General features: G+C 54.6%; 1 protein-coding gene across 2 annotated transcripts; it reads left to right on the top strand.

Annotated features, from left to right (window-relative positions):
* The first annotated feature begins 1,166 nt into the window (after positions 1-1,166).
* Positions 1,167-24,127, top strand: COL8A2 (collagen type VIII alpha 2 chain). Of its 2 annotated transcripts, XM_010360416.2 has the most exons (3): positions 1,167-1,205; positions 19,114-19,316; positions 19,881-24,127. In XM_010360416.2, the coding sequence occupies exons 2-3, from the start codon at positions 19,130-19,132 to the stop codon at positions 21,797-21,799; spliced, it is 2,106 nt and encodes a 701-aa protein (XP_010358718.1). In that variant the 5' UTR covers positions 1,167-1,205; positions 19,114-19,129; the 3' UTR covers positions 21,800-24,127. The 2 variants fall into 2 exon arrangements, with proteins under 2 accessions (XP_010358718.1, XP_030768732.1); XM_030912872.1 differs by lacking the exon at positions 1,167-1,205 and having other exon boundaries at positions 19,129-19,177.
* Positions 24,128-24,403: the final 276 nt, after the last annotated feature.

Raw genomic sequence — 24,403 nt, 5'->3', positions numbered from 1 at the left:
AGGCAGAAATGGGGATCCAGCCATCCAGGGCTCTGACCACATCACTTCCCCGACTAAATAACCTTCGATGGCTCCCCATTGCTCTCCAGAGAAATGCAAGCGTGGCATTCAGATTTCCTCACCATGTTGCCCCAGCCTCCCCGTCCCACAGCACTTCTGGACCTTCTCTGTATATTACTACCTGAAATTCCTTCTGCCACCTCGTCTGCCTTTCAGACTCCGATTCATCCTTCAGGACCCAGCTCCAGTGTCCCTTTCTCCATGAAGCCTTCAGGGGAAGCTTAAGGCGGCAGTGTTCCCTGCTTCATGCTCCCACAGCCCAGAGATCTTTGCCAATTGTGTGATGACCGCTTGTCTGATGCCCCCAGCCCTTCAGAACAAGGCAGGGCAGGGTATGGGGTTGAACCATTTCTGTGGTCCATGGCCCAAGCTTGGGTCCTCCATATAGTAGAAGCTTCCGCAGCAGGGATCCTAACCCAAAGTAGGGGCCACCCCAAACCAGAGCTGACATATGAGAGGGACTTCTCCAGCATGGGAACCTGGGACACAGAAGGGGCGTCCTCAGCCTGGGCCCTAGGACAGGAGGAACTCTGTGAATCCAGGGCCAGGCACCCTGTGGGTATTGCTAAGTGTGCATTGAATGAATGGAGTCGTGGAGTATGAGGGCACAAACCCTGCTTCCCTCAGGGGAGGAGGGAACTGAGAAGAGACTGAGGTTGGGGCCGGGTTTCCAGCAGGGGGTTCTGGTAAGAAGCCCGGGGCAGGCACTGGTGTGGCTGTGGGTTAGGGCAGGAGGCTTCCCAGGCTCCTGATGTCATTGTCTCACACTGTTCCTCCTTCTTTTTGTTTTTGTCTAAACAGAGTCTTGCCCTGTCTCAAGAGTGCAGTGGTGCAATCATAGCTTACTGCAGCCTTGAACTCTTGGGCTCAAGCAATATCAGCCCCCTCAGCCTCCCAAGTAGCGGGGACTACAAGTGTGCACCATCATGCCCAGCTAATTTTTAAAAATTTTTTAGTAGAGACAATGTGTCCCTATATTGCCCAGGCTGGTCTCAAACTCCTGACTCAAGCAGTCTTCCCACCTTGGCCTCCCAAAGTACTGGGATTATAAGCATGAGCCACTGCCCTGTAGCCTCACTGTTTCTCTTGTTCATCTTCAGGCCCTGCCTCTGCTGGGACCTTCCCAGGCCCCTCCGACCTGAAAGGTAAGCTAGGTTTGGGGATGGGGTTTTCTGATATCCCAGGCCGGATGAGGCCTGTGTTCATTGCTGTCTAACCTCACTCCCTCCTGCTGCACCGGAAGCCCTCCCAGGCCCAGGGTGTCCGGTGAGCCACCCTTTTTGCAGGTGACCTCAGCTCCCTGCAGCTTGGGCTTTAAAACCCTGGCCCAACTCGGAAGCAGCTTTTTCTCATTTGTGAATTATTTCGCCTGGCTCCTTGGCGGGGCCGTGTTTGCTTGGCCCAGCCTGGGTGCAGTAGCCTGGCTGTGCTCCCGCCGGGTCCCCTCCCTGCCCAACCCAGCCCCTCCTGCTGCCGCTGCCGCCGCCACCACGCAGGGTAGCCACAGAGGCCCAGGAATCTTGGCAGGCGTGGGGAGGCAGCGGGCGGCGGGTGGCGCTCCGGAAAAGGCTGCAAATGGGAACCAGAAGGTGAGGGATTGGAGGCTGAGGAGGGCCCGCCTGCCCCTGCCTGAGGCCTGGGGGTGGCTGGGTCTGTGGGGGCCCTCGGATGTCCAATTCCCATCAGAAGCTCAAGGCCTCTGTTGGGAGGCAAGCGACGGCCCCAGCTGACGCCCGAGTCCCTGGGTGGGGAAGGACCAGCTGCCTGGCTCCCTGCCTGAGGGTACATGGTTGCCCTGGGGCCTGCCCACTGCCAGGCCTCTTCTATTACCTCTGCCCCTGCCCTACTGTTCTTATCTTCCTGGGCACTTTGTTGTCCCGATATACTCCTCCCTGGGGAGCAGCAGAGAACCTAGACTCAGAGATGGGCAGACGCCAGGGGCTTGGTCACCTGCAGGAGGAAGGTTCGGTTCAAGACCCCTCCAGCCCAGAACCAAGAAGGACTCAGGAAGAGCAACAAAGAGAAAGTGGCCCTGCGATAAGCCACTCAAGGGCTTGACAGGATGAGGGAGGTGGGTTTGTCAGAGGCCTGGACCTGGAGTCCCCGGGCTACAGGCTTCATTGAACACATGCCCTGGGCCCGCCTCAGGCAGGAGGGAGGTGGGGGTGGGGAAGAGGTGCTTTCATGCAGGTGGGTGCCCAGGAGAAGGAGCTGTTCTGCCTGAGAGAGGCAGGGAAGGCTGCTTGGAGGAGGAGGCATTTGAACTGGGTCTTAAATGAGGACTAATATGTTTCCATGGAGGCAAAAGGTAGAAAGAGCAACCCAGCAGAGAGGATCACGCAGGAAAAGGCAGGGACGGGGAGGCAGTGAGACGTCTGGGGTGTCTGGATCCTAGGGTGTTGGGGGAGGAGCCCAGGGCTGTGGTGGGCTCCTTTCACTCCCTAAATGTAGGCATGTTCCCCAAGGGGGAGTCCATGGGCCTCCTCCAGGCTGCAGCAACCCCACCAATGAACCTGTAGTTTTTTTTTTTTTTTTGAGACAGAGTCTTGCTCTGTCGCCCAGGCTGGAGTGCAGTGGTGCAATCTCGGCTCACTGCAAGCTCCGCCTCCCAGGTTCATGCCATTCTCCTGCCTCAGCCTCCCAGGTTGCTGGGACTACAGGCGCCTGCCACCATACCTGGCTAACTTTTTGTATTTTTAGTAGAGACAGGGTTTCACTGTGTTAGCCAGGATGGTCTCGATCTCCTAACCTCGTGATCTGCCTGCCTCAGCCTTCCAAAGTGCTGGGATTACAGGCATGAGCCACCGCACCCAGCCACGAACCTGTATTTTTACCTCTAGCCCATGTCTCTCTCCTGAGTTCCAGAGCCCCAGGTTCACTGCTCCTTGGATGCCCCCTACCCTGGAAGTCTTCCTCATCCAGTCATTTGCTCTGATTTCGGCTTGGACTCTCCCACCGCCACCTGCCCGCATGGGCCTGTTGAACTCTGATTTCTCCTTCAAGCCTCTTTATGCTACTTCTGAAACTGAAGCCACTTGTGGTCTGGGAGCCTCACTTGCAGGGATGACAGATGTTGGGACTGTTAGGTGGAACTGAAGTCTGGTAGGGCAGACCAGGTGGGCAGAAGGCAGCACTCCTCTCCTGCCTTCAACCTGGGTGAGAAGGTGGCCCCCAGGGAGCCCTGCCCTGATCTGGCCACCTCCCTCCACCCTCCAGCTCCCAGATTCCAGGCTCCTCTTTGGCTTTGGGGTAGTCCTCATCTGCACAGCAGACAGAGAGCTCAACTCATGGGCTGGACCCCCCCCCAAGTCCCTTCCCAGACCTCGCGGAGCTGCTCAGACATTGTCCAGGGAGGTCAGACCCAGACCTGACATTAACACCAGCAAGTGTGGACTGTCAGTGCTGGCCTTCCCAAGGGTCCCGCCCAGTGACCAACAGCTAGAGATTTACAGAGACTGGAACCCAGAAAGGGACCTAGGCAACAGGACATGGTAGAGGACAGAGAAGGACAATGACAGAGATGGGTGGACAGGTGGGATAGTGATACAGAGACAGGAGAGAGACACACACAGAGATGCCGGAGACACACAGGAGGCAAAGGCCTGGGTTCAGTGACACAGAGCCATGGAAGGAGGGACACAGAGGGCGCAGCACACTCTCTGGTGGCTCCTGCATTGAGCTGGTCCCTGGCCCTCTCCTTACCCACATGACTCTTAGACCCAGAGTGTGTGCCTCCAAACGTGACCTCAGGGCTTTGCTGGGCTCAACATCCATCTCTCTACCCCCTCCTTCCTAACTGGTCCACATTCTACTGAGTCTAAAGCATGCCTCCTCCTCCAGGAAGCCATGTGAATTGCAGAATAACATGGACTTTATCCTGCTGGTACCAGGAAGCCACTGGAAAATCCAGAGCAGGGGAGAGCCATGGGCAGAACCGTGCCAACGTGTGGCTCACAGGCAGCGTCAGCATCCCCTGGGAGCTCATTAGAGAGGCAGATGTCGGGCCCTATCCCACACCTACCGAATCTGGATGGGGCCTGCATGGTGATAGGCTGTCCCAGTCATCTGGATGCAGCCCAAGGTGTTAGAAGCCTTGTGGGAGTCTCCATAGGCTATGTTGAGAAAACAGAGAGAAGCTAGGGCTGGGGGACTGGGCGAGAGACTTTTATGATCATCCAGGAGAGAATGTGGCCACTTAATTTAACACACTTTTACTTAGTGACAGGGATGTGCCAGGCACTGGGCTGAGTTTTGGGAGAAGACAAGGTCTGCATTAGGGTGAGACTGTGGGAAAGGAGGGGAAAGAATAGAAGTGAGAGAAATAGAAGAGGCAGAGTCCACGGGATAAGGCTGGAAGTTTGGGGGAAAGGAAGAGAGATGTCACGTACAGTTGTGCAGGTTGGCTACTGTACAAGGGCATTCAAGAAAGGTGATGAGTAGGGGTTGAGTTGGCTGAAAAGAAGGATACACCAAGGCATAGAGGGTTTCCTGTAAGGAAGGAGGGTCAGAAGTAATGTTTACTCTTTTTTTTTTTTTTTTTTTTTTGAGACAGAGTCTGGTTCTGTCGCCCAGGCTGGAGTGCAGTGGCCGGATCTCAGCTCACTGCAACCTCCGCCTCCCGGGCTTACGCCATTCTCCTGCCTCAGCCTCCCGAGTAGCTGGGACTATAGGCGCCCGCCACCTCGCCCGGCTAGTTTTTTGTATTTTTTTTTTTAGTAGAGACAGGGTTTCAACGTGTTAGCCAGGATGGTCTCGGTCTCCTGACCTCGTGATCTGCCCATCTCGGCCTCCCAAGTGCTGGGATTACAGGCTTGAGCCACCGCGCCCGGCCGTGATGTTTACTCTTAAAACAAAAATAAACAACAAAAGTGATGCTCAGATTTTTGGTCTTGGCACCTGGGGGTACAGGGCACTTGGGTTGGGGAGAAACAGGTAATGAGGGAGAAAATAATGACAGCAGTTTGGGTGGGATCTCTGAGGGACAGCCAGGGGACATGCTCGGCTGATAGTTGAACACAAGAGTCTGAGACTTAGTTAGGAAGCCAAGGTGGGAGTATCACTTGAGCCCAGGAGTTCTCGAGTAGCCTGGGCAACATGGCAAGACCCTGTCTCTTAAACATCTTAAAAATTAGTCCAGTGTGGTGGCTTACACCTGTAGTCCCAGCTACTTGGAAGGCTGAGACAAGAGGATGGCTTGAACCCAAGAGTTTGAGGCTGCAGTGTGCAGTGGCTGGGCGACAGAGCAGACTGTTTCCAAAAAAAAAAAGGCTTAGGGGAGACATCATAGTAGCTGGAGACAGATGTGGGAGTCCTCGGTGATGGAGTTGGTGCTGTGGGAGCTGGTGGGAGCTGGACGCTATAGGAGAAACATCCAGAGAGAAGAGATGAAGCCTGAGCCAGCTCCTTGGGCAAGCCTGGGTCTGCAGAGTGGGCAGATAAGATTCTGAGGAGGAGCTTTTCAAAGAAGCAGAAGAGCAGGGTGACAAGGTGGAGCACCCCGAGGTGAGAGGGTGGAGGGGAGTGAGTGGGGCCTGAGGGTGGAGAACGTTCTTGCAGGAGGCTTGGCTAGAAGGGCTGAGGAGTGATGAAGGTGGCTGGGGAGGGGTCAGGCCTGTGTGGACATGTGGATGGAGAGGCTGGAGACTAGGGGTGAGGGCAGGCAATGGCACACAGTGAGAGACCCCTGAGGAAGAGGTGTGGAGGGGCCTGGGCCTTGCACTTTCTTCCGAGATTCAGGAAAGGAGGATGGGAAAGGGCTCCCCAGTTTCTACCAGCTGAGAGAGTAGTGGGGCTCAGGAACCCTGGAGAAGTCTGGGGCTGCCCAGCTGGGCAGTTGGGGTGGGTGTCATGCCCAGGGGGTGAGGAGGGTTTCTCTGCTCCTCCCCAAGGTCCATAACTTAGTCCTAGTCCTGAGCAGGCTTTGTGGCCCCTGGTCAGTTTCATCTCAGGAATGGTCGGGGAAAAGGTCAAGAAAGCCAGAAAATTGACTTTAGAAGTTTATTTTATAGGCCAGGCATGGCGGCTCACGCCTATAATCCCAGCACTTTGGAAGGCCAAGGCAGGAGGATCACTTGAGGTCAGGAGTTCAAGATCAACCTGACCAACATGGTGAAACCCCATCTCTACTAAACATACAAAAATTAGCTGGATAGCCGGGCGCGGTGGCTCAAGCCTGTAATCCTAGCACTTTGGGAGGCCGAGACGGGTGGATCACGAGCTCAGGAGATTGAGACCATCCTGGCTAACACCGTGAAACCCCGTCTCTACTAAAAATACAAAAAAACTAGCCGGGCGAGGTGGCAGGCGCCTGTAGTCCCAGCTACTCGGGAGGCTGAGGCAGGAGAATGGCGTAAACCCGGGAGGCGGAGCTTGCAGTGAGCTGAGATCCGGCCACTGCACTTCAGCCTGGGCCATAGAGCGAGACTCCGTCTCAAAAAAAAAAAAAAAAAAAAAAAAAATTAGCTGGATATGGTGGTGCACCCAGCTGTAACCCCAGCTACTCAGGAGGCTGATGCAGGAGAAATGCTTAAACTCAGGAGATGGAGGCTCTAGTGAGCCAAGATCTCATCGCTGTACTCCAGCCTGGGTGACAGAGTAAGACTCCATCTCAAAAAAAAAAAAAAAAAGTTCATTTTACAAGATCCTGACCTTTGGCAGCAAGTAACCTGAGCTTTTGAAGAGATGAAGGAAAGAAGTTGCTTTGCAGCAGGATGAATTGAAGTTAGAGTGAAGAGAGGACTTCCAGGCCATCAGGGTAGCAAGATAGGGCAGCACACATGGAGGGGCTGGTGGCTTAGATCATCTCAGTTAATCCTTTTTTTTCTTCTTTTAAATGAGAGCAAGCTTATTAAGAAAGTAAAGGAATAGGCCTGGCATGATGGCTCATGCCTGTAATCCCAGCACTTTGGGAGACCGAGGTGGGCAGATCTTGAGGTCAGGAGATCGAGACCATCCTGGCTAACCCGGTGAAACCCCATCTCTACTAATAATACAAAAAGAAATTAGCTAGGCGTGGTGGCAGGTGCCTGTAGTCCCAGTTACTCGAGGGGCTGAGGCAGGAGAATGGCGTGAACCCGGGAGGTGGAGCTTGCAGGGAGTCGAGATCACAGCACTGCACTCCAGTCTGGGCAACAGAGCGAGACTCCGTCTCCAACAACAACAAAAAAAGTAAAGGAATAAAAAGAGTGGTTACTCCAAGGCCTAGTGCGGTGGCTCACACCTGTAATCCCAGCACTTTGGGAGGCTGAGGCGTGCGGATCACGAGGGCAAGAGATGAGACCATCCTGGACAACATGGTGAAACCCCATCTCTACTAAAAATACAAAAATTAGCTGGGTGTGGTGGCGGGCGCCTGTGGTCCCAGCTATTCGGAAGGCTGAGGCAGGAGAATCACTTGAACCTGGAAGGCAGAGGTTGCAGTGAGCTGAGATCGTGCCACTGTACTCCAGCCTGGCTCCGTCTCAAAAGAAAAAGAAAAGAGCGGTTACTCCATAGGCAGAGCAGCCCCTCAGTTAATCCTTTTTGCAGATGAGGACACTGAGGTTCAGAGGGTTTAAGTCACCCATCCAAGATCCCCCAGCTGGTAAGTAGCTGTGCTGAAATGGGAGTCCAGGGGCTGCCTGGACCTAGGAGGGCCTTAGAGGTCTCAGGGCTGGGCCCCTGATAGGGATGGCCTGAGCCAGAAGTGCTGCTCACCTGTTGTGATGACAGAGACAGAGCCAGAAGGAGGAGGGCAGAGAGGAGTCAGGGGTAGAGACCCAGCAAGAGTGCAGAGAGCAAGGCTGGGGAGCAAGGAGACAGCAGTGCGGGGCTGGTGAGCAAGCAGGGCAGCTGGATCCCGTAGCAATGTCTCCACAACAGGAAGCGTCTCATAACATACCTGTGGTTTGGCCAGGCCCTGGGGCTGCCTGAGTGCCCCCACTGCTCCCTCAGCTGCAGCCGCTCCGTCTGGGGTGGGTGGGGGGCTTGGAGCAGCAGGGGCCTGCTCAGGGCTGCGTTTCATCCACCCACACTGTGGGGGTCTGCCAGTCCGCTGGGAATCTAGCGGGTGCCTGGGGTCCCGAGGCAGCAACTCTCAGGCCCCTTTTTTATTGAGACCTCTGATCACTCACCTGTGAACCGGGATGGGAGAGTGGGCAGGTCTTTCAGTTCCATGCTACCACCTAGCCCTCCTCTGCTGGTCGCCCCTAGGACAGGACTCTTTGGGAGACCGGGACTGCTGGGAGGGTCCCTGCTAGCTGATGTCCTTTCGCCTCTTCAGGCATTGCTGGGGGCCTGAAGTGAAGGGGTCTGCTTCTTGCCAATTATTTCTGTTGGGGCCCATTTGCTGCACACCACCACCACCCTGCCACCATTGGTCTGAAAGACCCCGGAGCACTCCCCACTCCCAGCCGGTCTCCTTGGCCTCCCTGGGAGGAGGCCCAGGCTGCCACAAAATGCTGACTTGGACGAAATGCTGTTTTATGGGGATTTGCTGAAAAGGGGGGAAATCCCCGTTAAGGACTTGCAGCTGTCCAAACACCGCGTCTACCCGAGGCCGCCACCACGCCGTCCTCTGAATCAGCGTCTCCTGTGTGCGTCCCACCTCGGGCTCCGTGCCCCTGCCAGCCCTGCCTTCTTCCTGCCTTCATTTCCCAAGAGGTCACCAGAGAGGGTGATGGCTTACCCAGAGTCACAGGGTCACACAGTCAGTCATAGGCAGAGCCAGGCCTGAGCCTCAGAGCCCTGCCCCGACCCCTGACAGCCCTGCTTGGCCACTGTTCCCCATGGGGAGAGCAAGGAACACACAGATGAAGTGTCCTCCCCTGCACACCTCTAATCCCAGAGCAGATGGTTCTTAGTTGAGGTCCTATGATTGAGGCCATGTGAGTGTTCCTCGCTCTTCCCATTCTAGCCCAGATGAGCCCCTTGGACCTGGGGAGTGGACTCCCTGGGCAAATGTGACAAGTATCTGTGCAAAGCCGAGGAAAGGACTGAGTGTGTTACTGGTGTGCCCTTTAAATTTGATGGTGAATTAAGTTCATCAAACGCTGTGGAGCATCTCTGTGTGCCAGCCAAGCCCTGTCCAGGGCAGAGTGGGGGAGTGTGGCGGAAAGAGAGTTGGAGAGCTAGGGGAGGAAACAAGAGCGATGACGGGGACCCATGGGTATCGGCAGGCCTCAAGGGAGGCGTCCAGCCAGTTTCCCAGGTGTCGAGAGGGCAGAATGTACAGAGGCCAGAGAGCCTCGGGAAGGCCAGCCTGTGTGCAGGAAGCCGGGGAGGTCAGGGGGCAGGGACTGCAGTGAAAAGGAGGCAGGTGGGCAGGCGGCTCAGAGGTGTCCAGGCCCCTGTGGCTCTGATGGTGCTGAGGTGGAGGCAAACCATCGTCCCTGGGCTGCCGGTTGCACCATTCCAGGGGGGCATCATTTTTTTTGCAGTCCCTTGAATAGGCTACACACACCCTTCTCACCGCTGTGGACCAATGCGCACTCCCCAGCCCCACCCAGGTGGGTGCATGCCAGGTTCCAGCTCTGAGAGCTAGGGTGAGCCTCCCCTCAAGCCCACAGGCGCTTGGAGTTGGAAGAGAGACTCTTCTGTTTGCGTCTCTCTCTGCTGTTGCTCTCTGCCTTGCTCTCCCTCCGTGGCACTATATCAGAGTGACTAGGAGCTCGGGTTTTTTATTTTTATTTTTATTTTTATTTATTTATTTTTAATTTTTAATTTTTATTTTTTTGAGACGGAGTCTCGCTCTGTCGCCCAGGCTGGAGTGCAGTGACCGGATCTCAGCTCACTGCAAGCTCCGCCTCCCGGCTTCACGCCATTCTCCTGCCTCAGCCTCCCGAGCAGCTGGGACTGCAGGCGCCCGCCACCTCGCCCGGCTAGTTTTTTGTATTTTTTAGTAGAGTCGGGGTTTCACCGTGTTAGCCAGGATGGTCTCGATCTCCTGACCTCGTGATCCACCCGTCTCGGCCTCCCAAAGTGCTGGGATTACAGGCTTGAGCCACCGCGCCCGGCCTATTTTTATTTTTATTTTGAGACAGGGTCTCACTCTGTCACCCAGGCTGGAGTGCAGTGGTGCAATCGTGGCTCACTGCAGCCTCCAACTCCCAGGCTCAAGCGATCCTCCCACCTCAGCCTTCCAAGTAGCTGGGACTACAGGTGTACCACCATGCCTGGGTAATTTTTCAAATTTTTAGTGGAGATGAGGTCTCACTACATTGCCCAGGCTGGTCTTGAACTCCTGAGCTCAAGTGATCCTCCCATCTCAGCCTCCCAAAAGTGCTAGGATTACAGGCGTGAGCCACTGCGCCCAGCTGAGCCCAGGTTCTTAATTGGCCTCTTCGGAAATCCCTGTCTCCTCATTTGTGGACTAGCACCTCTTGCCCAGGGACGCTGTTGCGCGTAAAGCCTTCTGGCGGTTCCTGACACTTGGTCTTCCAGCTGCAGTCCTCACTCAGACCCTCCTCACTCATGACGACACCTCTTTGGAGTCCTGGCATCAGACCTGACCTCAGCGAGAGGAACACAGTGCAGAATGGAAGGGTCTAGGATGCGGCAAATTCAGGGAGCCAAGGGGGTGGGTCAAGGACACTTGCTGGAGGACCCACATTACCAAGGAGGGAGGAAAGGTGGGCAGCTTGTGGGAGGGCCACCTGGGCTCCTGGCTGCACTTGGGGTTGTTCCTTTGGCGACCCGCTGCCTGAGGTCATCGAAGCCCTCTTTGCCCTGAGCACCCTCCCAGCTGCGCCCTCCATCACTCCTGACCCCCAGAGGTCAGGGTTGTTCTGGATCCTCTTGTGGTGGTGTCATGACCTTGACCATGGGCCAACCAAGCCAGAGCAGCCCCTCCCCTCCCTCAGCTTCCTGCCACACACTCTGCCCCTTCCACCTGCTCCCCCATCCCCCTGCCCACGTGCCAAGAAGAACATTCTGGTTCTGTACACATGTGGGAAGCCCCCAAGCTCGGGTGGCCAGTGCAGGAGGGCCTTCCCCTGCACAGGAGAGTGGGGATAGTGTGGTGGTTAGGGGCTGGAACTCAGGACTCGGACTGCCTGGGCTTAGGCTCTCACTGTGATGCTTTTGGCGAGTGGCCCCCTCAGGCGGTTTCCTCATCTCTTGTTTTTTTTTTTTTTTTTTGTAATTTATTTTTTATTTTTTGAGACGGAATCTCTCTCTGTCACCCAAGCTGGAGTGCAGCGGTGCCATCTCAGCTCACTGCAACCTCTGCCTCCTGGGTTCAAGTGATTCTCCAGCCTCAGCCTCCCGAGTAGCTGGAATTACAGCCACCACGCCTGGCTTATATTGGTTTTTTTTTTGTTTGTTTTTTGTCTTTGAGATAGAGTCTCGCTCTGTCACCCAGGCTGGAGTGCAGTGGCGTGATCTCGGCTCACTGCAATCTCTGCCTCCCGGGTTCACGCCATTCTCCTGCCTCAGCCTCCCGAGTAGCTGGGACTACAGGTGTCCGTCCACCATGCCTGGCTAATTTTTTGTATTTTTAGTAGAGACGGAGTTTCACAATGTTGGCCAGGCTGGTCTTGAACTCCTGACCTCAGGTGATCCGCCTGCCTCGGCTTCCCAACGTGCTGGGATTACAGGTGAGCCACTGCGCCCTGCCTCCTCATCTCTCTCTGTCTCTATTTTTTTTTTTTTTTTTTTTTTTTGTGAGACAGGGTCTTGCTGCTGCTCAGGCTGGAGTGCAGTGGCACAAACATGACTCACTGCAGCCTCTACCTCCTGGGCTCAAGTAATCTTCCTGCCTCAGCCTCCTGAGTATCCAGGACTACAGACCCGCGCCACCATGTCTGGCTAACTTTTTAATTTTTTTTGGTAGAGACAGGGTTTCACTATGTGCCCAGAGTGATCTCAAAGTCTTGGGCTCAAGCGATCTTCCTGCCTAGGCCTCCCAAAGTGTTGGGATTACAAGTGTGAGCCACCATGCCCGACCAGTTTCCTCATCTCTAAAACAGGGATAACATATCTCACAGGCTTGTATGAGGATTCCATGTAAAGCATGAGGCCAGTGCCTGGCAAGGTGCCCCAGCAGCATTCCCCAGTGGGTCAGGCCTGTGTAACGTGGCCTCGATGGGTTCTGCCATCCATCAGAGCAAGGTGAGGTGGGTGGCCTGTGCTGAGGGGAGGCTCTGGGCGAGGCCTCAGCTGACACTTAGACTCTTACAGTTGGAGCTTCCATTCCTTCCTCTGTAAAATGGGGGTAATAACTGCAGGATCTTCATGGGTTCGTTGAGGGGATTAAAGTGAGCTGTGGCCTTTGAGGCCTGGATCACTCCTTGGCACACAGGGACAGACGTGTCAGGTATTACTATGATGCCGAAGCTCAGGAAGGTTAAATGACCCACCTGAGGTTATAGAGTGGGTTGGTGGTAGGACTGGGATTCGAACATGAGAGCTGACAGGTCCGTGGATCTTCTCTGGAGCCCTGCATTCATTCCCGCAAAGCTCCATGGGATCCTGGGCTTGGAGGAACAGGGACCTCAAGCCCAGACCCAGCCTGGCCCAAGGGAGGCCTTCTCCCCGCACACATCCCCAGATGCACACAACCCACCCTCGAACTCCGCTTGTTGCCAGGCACAGGTGCAGAGAGGTCCCTGCGGAGGGTGAGGGGAACCCAGAGTAGGAATTAGAGGGGAAGTGGGACTTTCCTCGGGTGTGAAAAACACCAAATGGAACGTCCTTCGAATAATGGGAGCCCACTCTGAGTCAGGCGCGAAATCTCTACCTATCACAGCAGTCCCAAGAAGCAGGTTTTAACCCACTTTATTTTTAATTAATTAATGTATTTATTTATTTATTTATTTATTTTGAGGCAGAGTCTCATTCTGTTACCAGGCTGGAGTGCAGTGGCACGATCTCGGCTCATTGCAACCTCCACCTCCCTGGTTCAAGCAATTCTCCTGCCTCAGCTTCCTGAGTAGTTGGGACTACAGGTGTATGCCACCATGTCCAGCTAATTTTTGTATTTTTAGTAGAGATGAGGGTTCACCATGTTGGCCAGGATGGTCTCGATCTCCTGACCTCAGGTGATCCACTCACCTCAGCTTCCCAAAGTGCTGAGATTTACAGGCATGAGCCACCGTGCCCGGCCTATTTTTTATTTTTTGAGGTGGAGTTTTGCTCTTGTCGCCCAGGTTGGAGTACAGTGGCACAATCTCGGTTCACCTCAAGCTCCACCTCCTGGGTTCAAGCAATTCTCCTGCTGCAGCCTCACAAGAAGCTGGGATTACAGGTGCCTGCTGCCCCGCCAGGCCATTTTTTGTATTTTTAGTGGAGATGGAGTTTCACCATGTTGGCCAGGCTGGTCCTGAACTCCTGACCTCAGGTGATCTGCCTGCCTCAGCCTCCCACAGTGCTAGGATTACAGGCATGAGCCACAGTGCCTGGTTAACCCACTCTGAAAAAATAACAGGTGGGAGCTGGGTGTGGTGGCTCACGCCTGTAATCCTAGCATTTTGGGAGGCTGAGGTGGGTGGATTACCTGAGGTCAGGAGTTTGAGACCAGCCTGGCCAACATAGTGAAACCCCCTCTCTACTAAAAATACAAAAATTAGCCCAGCGTGGTGGTGTGTGCCTATAATCCCAGCTACTCTGGAGGCAGAGGCAGGAGAATAGCTTGAACCCAGGAGGCAGAGGTTGCAGTGAGCCGAGATTGTGCCATTGCATTCCAGCCTGGGTGACAGCAGCGAAATTCTGTTTCAAAAAAAAAAAAAAAAAGAAAAGAAAAGAAAAAAAAAAAAAACAGATGTGGGTCTGGTGCGGTGATTCATACCTGTAATCTCAGCACTTTGGGAGGCTGAGGCGGGCGGATCACGAGGTCAGGAGATCAAGACCATCCTGGCTAACACGTTGAAACCCCATCTCTACTAAAAATACAAAAAGTTAGCTGGGTGTGGTGGCGGGCGCCTGTAGTCCCAGCTACTTGGGAGGCTGAGGCAGGAGAATGGCGTGAGCCCGGGAGGCAGAGCTTGCAGTGAGCCAAGATCACATCACTGCACTCCAGCCTGGGCAACAGAGTGAGACTCCATCTCAAAAACAAACAAACAAACAAAAAACAGGTGTGGTGCTGTGGCTCACGCCTGTAATCCCAACACTTTGGGAGGTTGAGGTGAGAGGATCGCTTGAGCCCAGGAGTTCAAGACCAGCTTGAACATGGTGAAACCCTGTCTCTACGAAAAATAGAAAAAATTAGCCAGGTATGGGGGCGCATGCCTGTGGCCCCAGCTACTCTGGAGGCTGAGGCGGGAGGAGCGCTTGAGCCTGGGAGATTGAGACCAGCCTGGGCAACAAAGTGAGACCTCTGTACAAAAAAATTTCTTTTTATAGCTGAACCTGGTGGCATATGCCTGTAGTTCCGGCTCCTCTGGAGGCTGAGATGAGAGGATCGCTTGAGCCCAGGAAGTCGAGGATTCAGTGAACTGTGATTCTGCCACTGTACTCCAGCCTGGGCAACACAGCAAGACCCTGTCTCAGAAAACAAAATCAAAAAAACTTTCTGACTGGGCATGGCGGCTCATCTTATAATCCCAGAAATTTTGGAGGCCAAGATGGGGGAACTGCTTGAGCCCAGGGGATTGAGACCAGCCTAGGCAACACAGTGAGACCCTGTCTTTACATAAAATAGAAAAAATTAGCCAGGCATGGTGGCACATGCCTGTGGTCCTAGCTACTTGGGAGGCTGAGGTGGGAGGATTGCTTGAGCCTGTGAGGCCGAGGCTGCAGTGAGCCATGAGTATGCCAACTGTATTCCAGTCTGGGCAACAGAGTGACACTGCATATCCAAAAACTAAATAAAATAACAGCTGGCCGGGCGCGGTGGCTCAAGCCTGTAATCCCAGCACTTTGGGAGGCCAAGGCGGGCAGATCACGAGGTCAGGAGATCGAGACCATCCTGGCTAACCCGGTGAAACCCCATCTCTACTAATAATACAAAAAGAAATTAGCTAGGCGTGGTGGCAGGTGCCTGTAGTCCCAGCTACTCGAGGGGCTGAGGCAGGAGAATGGCGTAAACCCGGGAGGCGGAGCTTGCAGTGAGCCGAAATCCAGCCACCGCACTCCAGCCTGGGCGACAGAGCGAGACTCCGTCTCAAAAAAAAAATTAAAAAATAAAAATAAAAATAACAGCTTTAGGCCAGGTGCGGTGGCTCACGCCTGTAATTCCTGCTCTTTGGGAGGCTGAGGCAAGCGGATCACTAGAGGTCAGGAGTTCAAGACCAGCCTAGCCAACATAGTGAGACCCCCGTCTCTACTAAAAAATACAAAAATTAACCAGGCGTGGTGGCACATGCCTATAATCCCACCTACTCCGGAGGCTGAGGCAGGAGAATCATTTGAACCCAGGAGGTGGAGGTTGCAGTGAGCTGAGATCACGCCACTGTGCTCCAGACTGCGTGAAAGAGTGAGACTCCATCTCAAAAAATAAAAAGAGAGCCGAATTCAACCCCTGAGCCACCTGTTTGCCACCTTGGCTTTAGATGCTTTTTTTTTTTTTTTTTTTTCCTGAGACGGAGTCTCACTCTGTCCCCCAAGCTGGAGTGCAGTGGGACAATCTCGGCTCACTGCAGCTTCTGCCTCCTGGGTTCAAGCAATTTTCCTGCCTCAGCCTCCCAAGTAGCTGGGATTATAGGTTCACGCCACCACGCCCGGCTAATTTTTGTATTTTTAGTAGAGACTGGATTTCCACCATGTTGACCAGGCTGGTCACAAACTCCTGACCTCAAGTGATTGACCCACCTCAATCACCCAAAGTGTTGGGATTACAGGTGCAAGCCACCACACCCAGCTAGATGCTGGTATTCCTAAGGATGATCATTTGCCCTTCTGGTTCACAATTCTGAAATTAATCACATCAATTCTGAGGACTTAAATTACTGCCTCGGTGAGAGGCTGTGTGGTGTGGTTAAGAGCATAGATCCGGAGCTAGATTACTGGAGTTGGAACCTTGGCTCTGGCACTTAGTAACTGTAGCTTTGATTACCTCACACAACTGTTTTTTGGTCTTATGTTGTCCAAGACACTGCCTGAGATTACAGGCATTAGCCACTGCACCCCACCTGCACACAACCTTTTGTTCCCTCATCTGTAAAATGGCAAGAGTGAAGGCACATACCTCATAGGGTTGTTGTGAGGAATCAATAAGTAAATGTATATAAAGATCCAACAGGCTGGGCATGGTGGCTCACACCTGTAATCCCAGCACTTTGGGAGGCCGAGGCGGGCAGATCACAGGGTCAGGAGATCGAGACCACAGTGAAACCCTGTCTCTAAATACAAAAAATTAGCTGGGCATGGTGGCAGGCCCCTGTACCCCTGTAACCCCAGCTACTCGGGAAGCTGAGGCAGGAGAATCTCTTGAACCCAGGAGGCAGAGCTTACAGTGAGCAGAGATGGCGCCACTGCACTCCAGCCTAGGCAACAGAACAAGACTCCATCTCAAAAACAACAACAACAAAAAACAAAACAAAAAAACCCCAGCTTTATAGAGATACAATTCACACATCATACAATTGGCCCATTCAGTGTACACTGCAGTGTTTTTTTTACTGTGTTCATAGAGCTGTGCAACTATCACCACAATCAATTTTTGAACATTTTCATCTCCCCTAAAAGAAACCCTATGCCCGTTAGTCGTCACTTCCCATCTCCTCCTCCCCCAGCCTTAGGCAACCACTGATCCATTTTCTGTCTCTATGCATTTGCCTATTCTGGCCATTTCATAGAAATGGAATCACACATGTGCATTCCATATCTCGCTTTTCACTGTTTTCAAGATTCATCTGTGTTGTAGCAGGTGTCAGGACTTCCTTCCTCTTATATATATATTTTTTGAGACGAGGTCTCACTCTATCACCCAGGCTGGAGTGCAGCTCACTGCAATCTCCACCTCCTGGGCTCAAGTGATCCTCCCTCTTCAGCCCTTGAGTAGCTGGGACCACAGCAGGCCCACACCTGGCTAATTTTCTGTTTGTTTGTTTGTTTTGTAGAGATGGGGTTTCACCGGGTTGCCCAGACTAGTCTCAAACTCCTGGGCTTAAGCAATTCACCCACCTCTGCCTCCCAATATACTGGGATTACAGGCATGAGCTACTGTACTTAGCCTATTTATAGATACATTTTAAAATCTGGGGTCTTGCTATGTTGCCTAGGCTGGTTTTAAATTCAGGGCTCAAGCAATCTTCCCACCTCAGCCTCCCGAGTAGCTGGGACTACTACAGCTGCACACCACCGTGCCCAGCTTGCACTTCATTCATTTTCATTGCTGAATAATATTCCATTGTATGGCGGTACCGCATTTTATTTGTCCATGGACATTTGCATTGTCTCTACTTTTGGCTGCTGTGAATATCGCTATTATGAACATTCACATACAGGTTATTGTGTGGACATCCTCTCTCATTTCATGGATGAGGAGACCTCCTGCCCAGGCTCCCACAGCTGGGAAGGGGAAGGGGAAGACTGCCTGGCTGGTTCCGGAGTCTGTGCTTCTTCCCCACCCAAGCTTTGTTCTCTGAGTTGAGCCAAATGCTGTGACAAGCATAGGTCAGGGCACAAAGAAGCGAGGCTTTATAGAGGAAGGGATGACAGCTTCCCAGGGCCATAAAAGATGAGTAGGGGAGGAAAATAACATTGCAGGCAGAGAAATAGCAGGTGCAAAGGCCAGAAGTATTAAAGTGCCCGGTGCCTGGGAACTTCAAGTTCTGGTTTACTGGGTGGAGGTGTGGGGAGGTGAGGGGTAAAGAAAGGGATAGCAGGCAATAGAGTTGGAGACACAGGCACAGAGTAGGTTAGAAAGGCCTTGAATGCAGGCTGGGCGCGGTGGCTCACGCCTGTAATCCTAACACTTTGGGAGGCTGAGGCAACCGGATCACCTGAGGTCAGGAGTTCGAGACCAGCCTGGACAACATGGCAAAACCCCATCTCTATTAAGAATACAAAAATTGGCCGGGCGTGGTGGCTCACGCCTATAACCCCAGCAGTTTGGGAGGCCAAGGCGGGTGGATCATGAGGTCAGAAGATGGAGACCATCCTGGCTAACACGGTGAAACCCCGTCTCTACTAAAAATACAAAACAATGAGCCGGGCGTGGTGGTGGGCGCCTGTAGTCCCAGCTACTCGGGAGGCTGAGGCAGGAGAATGGCGTGAACCCGGGAGGCAGAACTTGCAGTGAGCCGAGATGGCGCCACTGCACTCCAGCCTGGGTGACAGAGTGAGACTCCATCTCAAAAAAAAAAAAAAAAAAAAAAAAAAAAAAAAAAAAAAAAAAAGCCAGGCGTGGTGGTACATGCCTATAATTCCAGCTACTTGGGAGGCTGAGGCATGAGAATCACTTGAACCTGGGAGGCGGATATTGCAGTGAGCCAGGATGGTGCCATTGCACATTGCACTGGGAGAGCAAAATTGTGTCTCAGAAAAAAAGAAAAAAAAAAAAAAAAAAAAAAAGCCTTGAATGCTATGCTAAGTGCCATAGACTTGATCCCAAAGGTGTGTGGCAGGGAGTCCAGAAGAGCATCAGCAGAAGGTAGAGTCAGACAGACCTAAGACAAATCCTAGCTCTGCTTCCTCAAGACCGTTGCTTTAGTTTTATCATCTGGAAAATGGAGATGACAATAATAATACCTTGTTAAAGTGTTTTGAGCATTAAGTGAGTTCATGTCCCCAAGAGCTCAGCCTAGTGCCTGGCAGACAGCTGGCCAAGCAATGGAAATGGGTGTTGACATCCAAGAGCTTTTAGCAGGGGAGGTCAGACTGCTCTAGAAGGCACGCTTGGCTGCAGAGAGTGACTGGCTGGTTTTGAGGAGGCGCTGTCCTGGGGAGGCTGGGCCCTCGGAGATGGTGGGGGAGATGCACAGCCACAGGCATGGTCTGAAGAAGTTTAGGAGGTGGCTTATGCAGACCCCCACGACTTTGGAAATTGCTTGTGAATAATATCTAAATTCGGAATTGCTTCTCAGTCTTTTGACTAAAATCGAGTGTAATCTCTAAATTCTGATCTTTTGGTGACCCCGGGTCTGGTGCCAAACCACCAAGGGCTGGCTTGATGACTTTCTCTGTTCTTCTCTGCAGCACGTCCGCGGACGCCATGCGGGGGACTCTGACACCCCTGTCTTCGCTGCTGCTGCTGCTACTGGTGCTGGGGTGTGGGCTGCGGGCGTCCTCTGGTGGCGGGGCCGGCGGGGCAGCAGGCTATGCCCCGGTGAAGTACATCCAGCCCATGCAGAAAGGACCTGTGGGACCGCCCTTCCGTGAGGGCAAAGGCCAGTACCTGGGTGAGAGCCTCCTCACCCCACAGTGCCTCAAATCACTCCTAACCCCCAAATCCCCTGCCTCCCTGACAGCCATCAGATCTCAGGTGCCCCCCACAGCCCCTCATTCCCCACCAATCTTCCCACTTTCAGTTTTTCCTAATACCCCAGAGGGCCTGGAAACGGTGCAGTTGGCTGGCACAGGTGGTCTTCCGAGGGGGAGATGAACTGGGAAGTTGGGAGGTGGGGCTCTGCTCCCACCGGCTCTAAGGTGGGCTGCTGGTGCCACCTGGTGGCCACTCCACCTTCAGGTCATGCAGGGATGAGAGGTGAGAATCAGCCAGGCTCATGGAGGAGAATCAGCCCCAGCCTGGGTAGGTTGGGTGTTAGAAGCCCTTGGTGAGGACACCCTGTCGCCCCCAAGATGGCCCCTGGACCACCCCCAAAGCCCGTCTTCCATGAGAGCAGGGAGGGGCAGCCCCATTCTTCCTCTCCTGCGTACCTCATACTGGAATGGGGAATGGGTAGATGGGGTCCCCTGTCCCCACAGTTCAGGCCCCTGACTGCCCCCTTCTCTTTCTTTCTCAGAAATGCCTCTACCGCTGCTGCCAATGGACCTGAAGGGAGAGCCTGGCCCCCCCGGGAAGCCTGGGCCTCGGGGTCCCCCTGGGCCCCCTGGCTTCCCAGGAAAACCAGGCACAGGAAAGCCAGGACTCCATGGGCAGCCTGGCCCTGCTGGCCCCCCTGGCTTCTCCCGGATGGGCAAGGCTGGTCCCCCAGGGCTCCCTGGCAAGGTCGGACCACCAGGGCAGCCGGGGCTTCGGGGGGAGCCAGGAATACGAGGGGACCAGGGCCTCCGGGGGCCCCCAGGACCCCCTGGCCTCCCGGGCCCCTCAGGCATTACTATCCCTGGAAAACCAGGTGCCCAGGGGGTGCCAGGGCCCCCAGGATTCCAGGGGGAGCCAGGGCCCCAGGGGGAGCCTGGGCCCCCAGGTGATCGAGGCCTCAAGGGGGATCATGGAGTGGGCCAGCCCGGGCTGCCTGGGGCCCCAGGGCAGGGGGGTGCCCCCGGTCCCCCGGGCCTCCCTGGTGCAGCTGGCTTAGGCAAACCCGGTTTGGATGGGCTTCCTGGGGCCCCAGGAGACAAGGGTGAGTCTGGGCCTCCTGGAGTTCCAGGCCCCAGGGGGGAGCCAGGTGCTGTGGGCCCAAAAGGACCCCCTGGAGTAGATGGTGTGGGGGTCCCAGGGGCAGCAGGGTTGCCAGGGCCACAGGGCCCATCAGGGGCCAAAGGGGAACCAGGGACCCGGGGCCCCCCTGGGCTGATAGGCCCCACTGGCTATGGGATGCCAGGACTGCCAGGCCCCAAGGGGGACAGGGGCCCAGCTGGGGTCCCAGGGCTCTTGGGGGACAGGGGTGAGCCAGGGGAGGATGGGGAGCCAGGGGAGCAGGGCCCACAGGGTCTTGGGGGTCCCCCTGGACTTCCCGGGTCTGCAGGACTTCCTGGCAGACGTGGGCCCCCTGGGCCTAAGGGTGAGGCAGGGCCTGGAGGACCCCCAGGAGTGCCTGGCATTCGAGGTGACCAGGGGCCTAGTGGCCTGGCTGGGAAACCAGGGCTCCCAGGTGAGAGGGGACTTCCTGGGGCCCATGGACCCCCTGGACCAACTGGGCCCAAGGGTGAGCCGGGTTTCACGGGCCGCCCTGGAGGACCAGGGGTGGCAGGAGCCCTGGGGCAGAAAGGTGACTTGGGGCTCCCTGGGCAGCCTGGCCTGAGGGGTCCCTCAGGAATCCCAGGACTCCAGGGTCCAGCTGGCCCTATTGGGCCCCAAGGTCTGCCAGGCCTGAAGGGTGAACCAGGCCTGCCAGGGCCCCCTGGAGAGGGGAAAGCAGGGGAACCTGGCACGGCTGGGCCCACGGGGCCCCCAGGGGTCCCTGGCTCCCCTGGAATCACGGGCCCTCCTGGGCCTCCCGGGCCTCCGGGACCCCCTGGTGCCCCTGGGGCCTTCGATGAGACTGGCATTGCAGGCTTGCACCTGCCCAACGGCGGTGTGGAGGGCACCGTGCTGGGCAAGGGGGGCAAGCCACAGTTTGGGCTGGGTGAGCTGTCTGCCCATGCCACACCGGCCTTCACTGCAGTGCTCACCTCGCCCTTCCCCGCCTCGGGCATGCCTGTGAAATTTGACCGGACTCTCTACAATGGCCACAGCGGCTACAACCCAGCCACTGGCATCTTCACCTGCCCTGTGGGCGGCGTCTACTACTTTGCTTACCATGTGCACGTCAAGGGCACCAACGTGTGGGTGGCCCTGTACAAGAACAACGTGCCGGCCACTTATACCTACGATGAGTACAAGAAGGGCTACCTGGACCAGGCATCTGGCGGGGCCGTGCTCCAGCTGCGGCCCAACGACCAGGTCTGGGTGCAGATGCCGTCGGACCAGGCCAACGGCCTCTACTCCACGGAGTACATCCACTCCTCCTTTTCAGGATTCTTGCTCTGCCCCACATAACCCGCGGGGGGCCCTGCTGCCCTGGCCTCCTCCTCTTTAGTGGTAGAGCGACCTTTTCAGTTACAAAGAACCTCCATTTAAAGAAAAAAAAAAACCAAAAGCTGAACAGAGGCAGCCGTGGCCTTGGCCCGAGGAGAGTGACGTGCTTTCTCCCTGCATGCAGGTTGAGATTGTTTCTGGAAGGGGCTGGCCTGAGTTTTTTTCCCCCAAATGTCTGTGCAATGTCAGGGTTGCACCCCATGGGCCCTAGGGTACACAGCCCAGCCCCTTGTGAGTCCTGGCCTCTGCTGGGCTCTGAAGGAGCTGAGAGGGAGCTCAACTCCCCACCCCGCCACCTGGGGAGATGGCCCTTCCCACTGGCTCCCTGATGGCACCTGCTGGAGGAATGGGGCACAGCCTCCCTCACAGCCCTTGGCTGGGACTCCTCCAGCTCCCCCTGGGACCTCCAGCATATAACAGTGGACTAAGGACTGTGGGGTTTCCCTCCAAGGGAAAGGGAGAAGAGGGGACCATTGAGGTGACGAGTGTGGACGCCCTGCCAGGACTGCAGCCCCCATGGTGATGCTCTGGCATCAGACATGTCTGTGGCGGGCACAGTGCCTGTTGCCAGGGGAAAGGGCAACCCCCTTTCACTGCTCCAGTGGCAGCCATGGGGAAGGCGGTTTGTGAGGGCTCGGGGCACAGACCTGGGGCAGGAGGCAGGTCTTCACATTCATCCCCGTCTCTTCCGGGCTGCCCCCACCAGCTTTGGCTGTTTAGCTTGAGGGCAGCACAGAGGCCCCCGGGGCACCTACAGGCCAGAAAGATCAACCTCTGTGAAGTGTCTAGAAGCACAGATGGTGGCAGAGGCGGAATCAACCATGACCAAACATGAGCACTCCTCCCTTTCTCCTCTTCCACCTGCTGCGGGCCGGGCTAGTTTTCTCATACAAAATTGTTACGAGGATCTTTGCCACCCCAGCCAGGTATCCCCAAGGCAGAGCCCTCGTTTGGCCCTCTGAACAAGGTGCATGCGAGCTGGGGGATGGACAGCTCCCACTTGCTTTTTCTTGATAAGAACCATATGGTGGGTGTATGTGTGTACGAGAGGGGTTCATCTTTGGGGGCTTCCTCTCCTTCCACCCTCTGGTTCCAATTTCCTGTTCTAAGCAGGACTAGGGCCCAGGAGGCTAAGGCTGGGAGAGAAAGGGTGCCATCAGGTCCCTTTGGAATGAGTTGGCTCTGGACGTTTCTGCCATTTTCCCCAATCAGAGCTCCTCTGCAGGAAACAGGCAGGATGCCCCTCCCAACCCCTCAGTCCCCTGTTCAAGCTAAGTGGATAAAGCTGAGATTAGCGCTGGGCATGGTAGACATTCCTGCCCGTGCAAAGATGGCCACTTTCCCCACAATTGCAGGGCCTCGCGGTCGGCCCTCGCCAGGCCAGCCCCACTCCCTGTACCAAGTGTGAACTGGGGTCTTTCGGTCTGTGATCTTGTTGCACTGCTCCAAGTCTGGCCATGTCCAGGCGGTCCATGTTGAAATGAAGGATGGCTGCTGACTTCTGACTGGCTGAGCAGTGGGTTCCCTCAGGCTCCTTGCAACCCCTCCTCCCCTGCCCACAATTTCTCCCAACAAAGCAGGCTGTTTGACTGCTCACTTCTTCAAAAGGAGAAATGAAAACCCAAATCTGCCCAAGTGACACTTGAAAAGGTTTTGCCTGGGGTTCCTGGTGGATTTCTTACTACCTAACGCCCAAGAGAACCAACTAAGGACTCTCAAACCATACCTGTTGGAGGTTCTTTGCTCAACCTCTTCTTCCCTAGGTCAAAGCCACTATCATCTGAAGTGTTAGGGATGGGTTCTGATTGGCAGAAATTAATCAGCTCCCAATGGGAGCCCAGGGAACTAAGTAGGGTCCCAAGAAAAAAAATGGGAGCTATTTCACAGAGCTCAGCTTCTGCCGAATTTCATTCCTCAAGCCTTTCAGGAGGGGTGGTTGGCGTTTCTAAAATGTTTATGAGATTTGAGTTGCAGGTGTCCACTTAACTGACTAGCTTTGATAAACAATGTCAGATTTTAACTATGAAAACGACATTACCTTGTGCATTTTTATATTCTGATTCCTATTTTTTTTTTAAGATTAAAGTTTAAATGTTTTCCACTAGTCATTTCACTTCTAACTTGGTATAGGAAGCTTAGCTCTCTGTATACCTATCACGTGCCCTGTATCACAGAAGATTCAGGAAAAATGCACTTGGGAATCAAAGAAAATGGAACTTCTTTTTGAAAAGACAAGCAACCGTGTTAACTATATTGACACAACCTCAATAAAACCTGTTGTATAAAACAGCACTGTGCTGAAACTGGTACTGACGCAGAGGTATCTCCAGCCTCTGGGTTCTGTAAGGTGTCCAGGAAGCTCTCTGGGGCTCGTGTGCCTGCTCTTAAGGATCGTGCACTCCTCACCAGCTCCCTAACCTGGATTTCTATCGACACCACATCAGAAATGCCTGATGCGCATAAGCTGCCGAGGCCACGCACCAGGCAAATGCCAAGAGGCATTTTAAGAAACCAAGGGCAGGTAGTGGCTGGAGCTGGGGGCGATGGTTCAAGCTTTACTCCATG

The sequence above is a fragment of the Rhinopithecus roxellana genome, chromosome 12 (genome assembly GCF_007565055.1).
Source record: "Rhinopithecus roxellana isolate Shanxi Qingling chromosome 12, ASM756505v1, whole genome shotgun sequence".
NCBI lineage: Eukaryota > Metazoa > Chordata > Mammalia > Primates > Cercopithecidae > Rhinopithecus > Rhinopithecus roxellana.
Note: the sequence above shows the minus strand (reverse complement) of the source record. Positions and strands in the feature narration are given on the sequence as shown.

What these genes read in the sequence shown, in the direction of transcription:
- COL8A2 (XM_010360416.2), top strand. Translation starts at nt 19,130, where the DNA reads ATGCGGGGGACTCTGACACCCCTGTCTTCGCTGCTGCTGCTGCTACTG. An exon ending in GGGCAAAGGCCAGTACCTGG is followed by an intron (nt 19,317 to 19,880) that starts GTGAGAGCCTCC and finishes TTTCTTTCTCAG; the next exon opens with AAATGCCTCTACCGCTGCTG.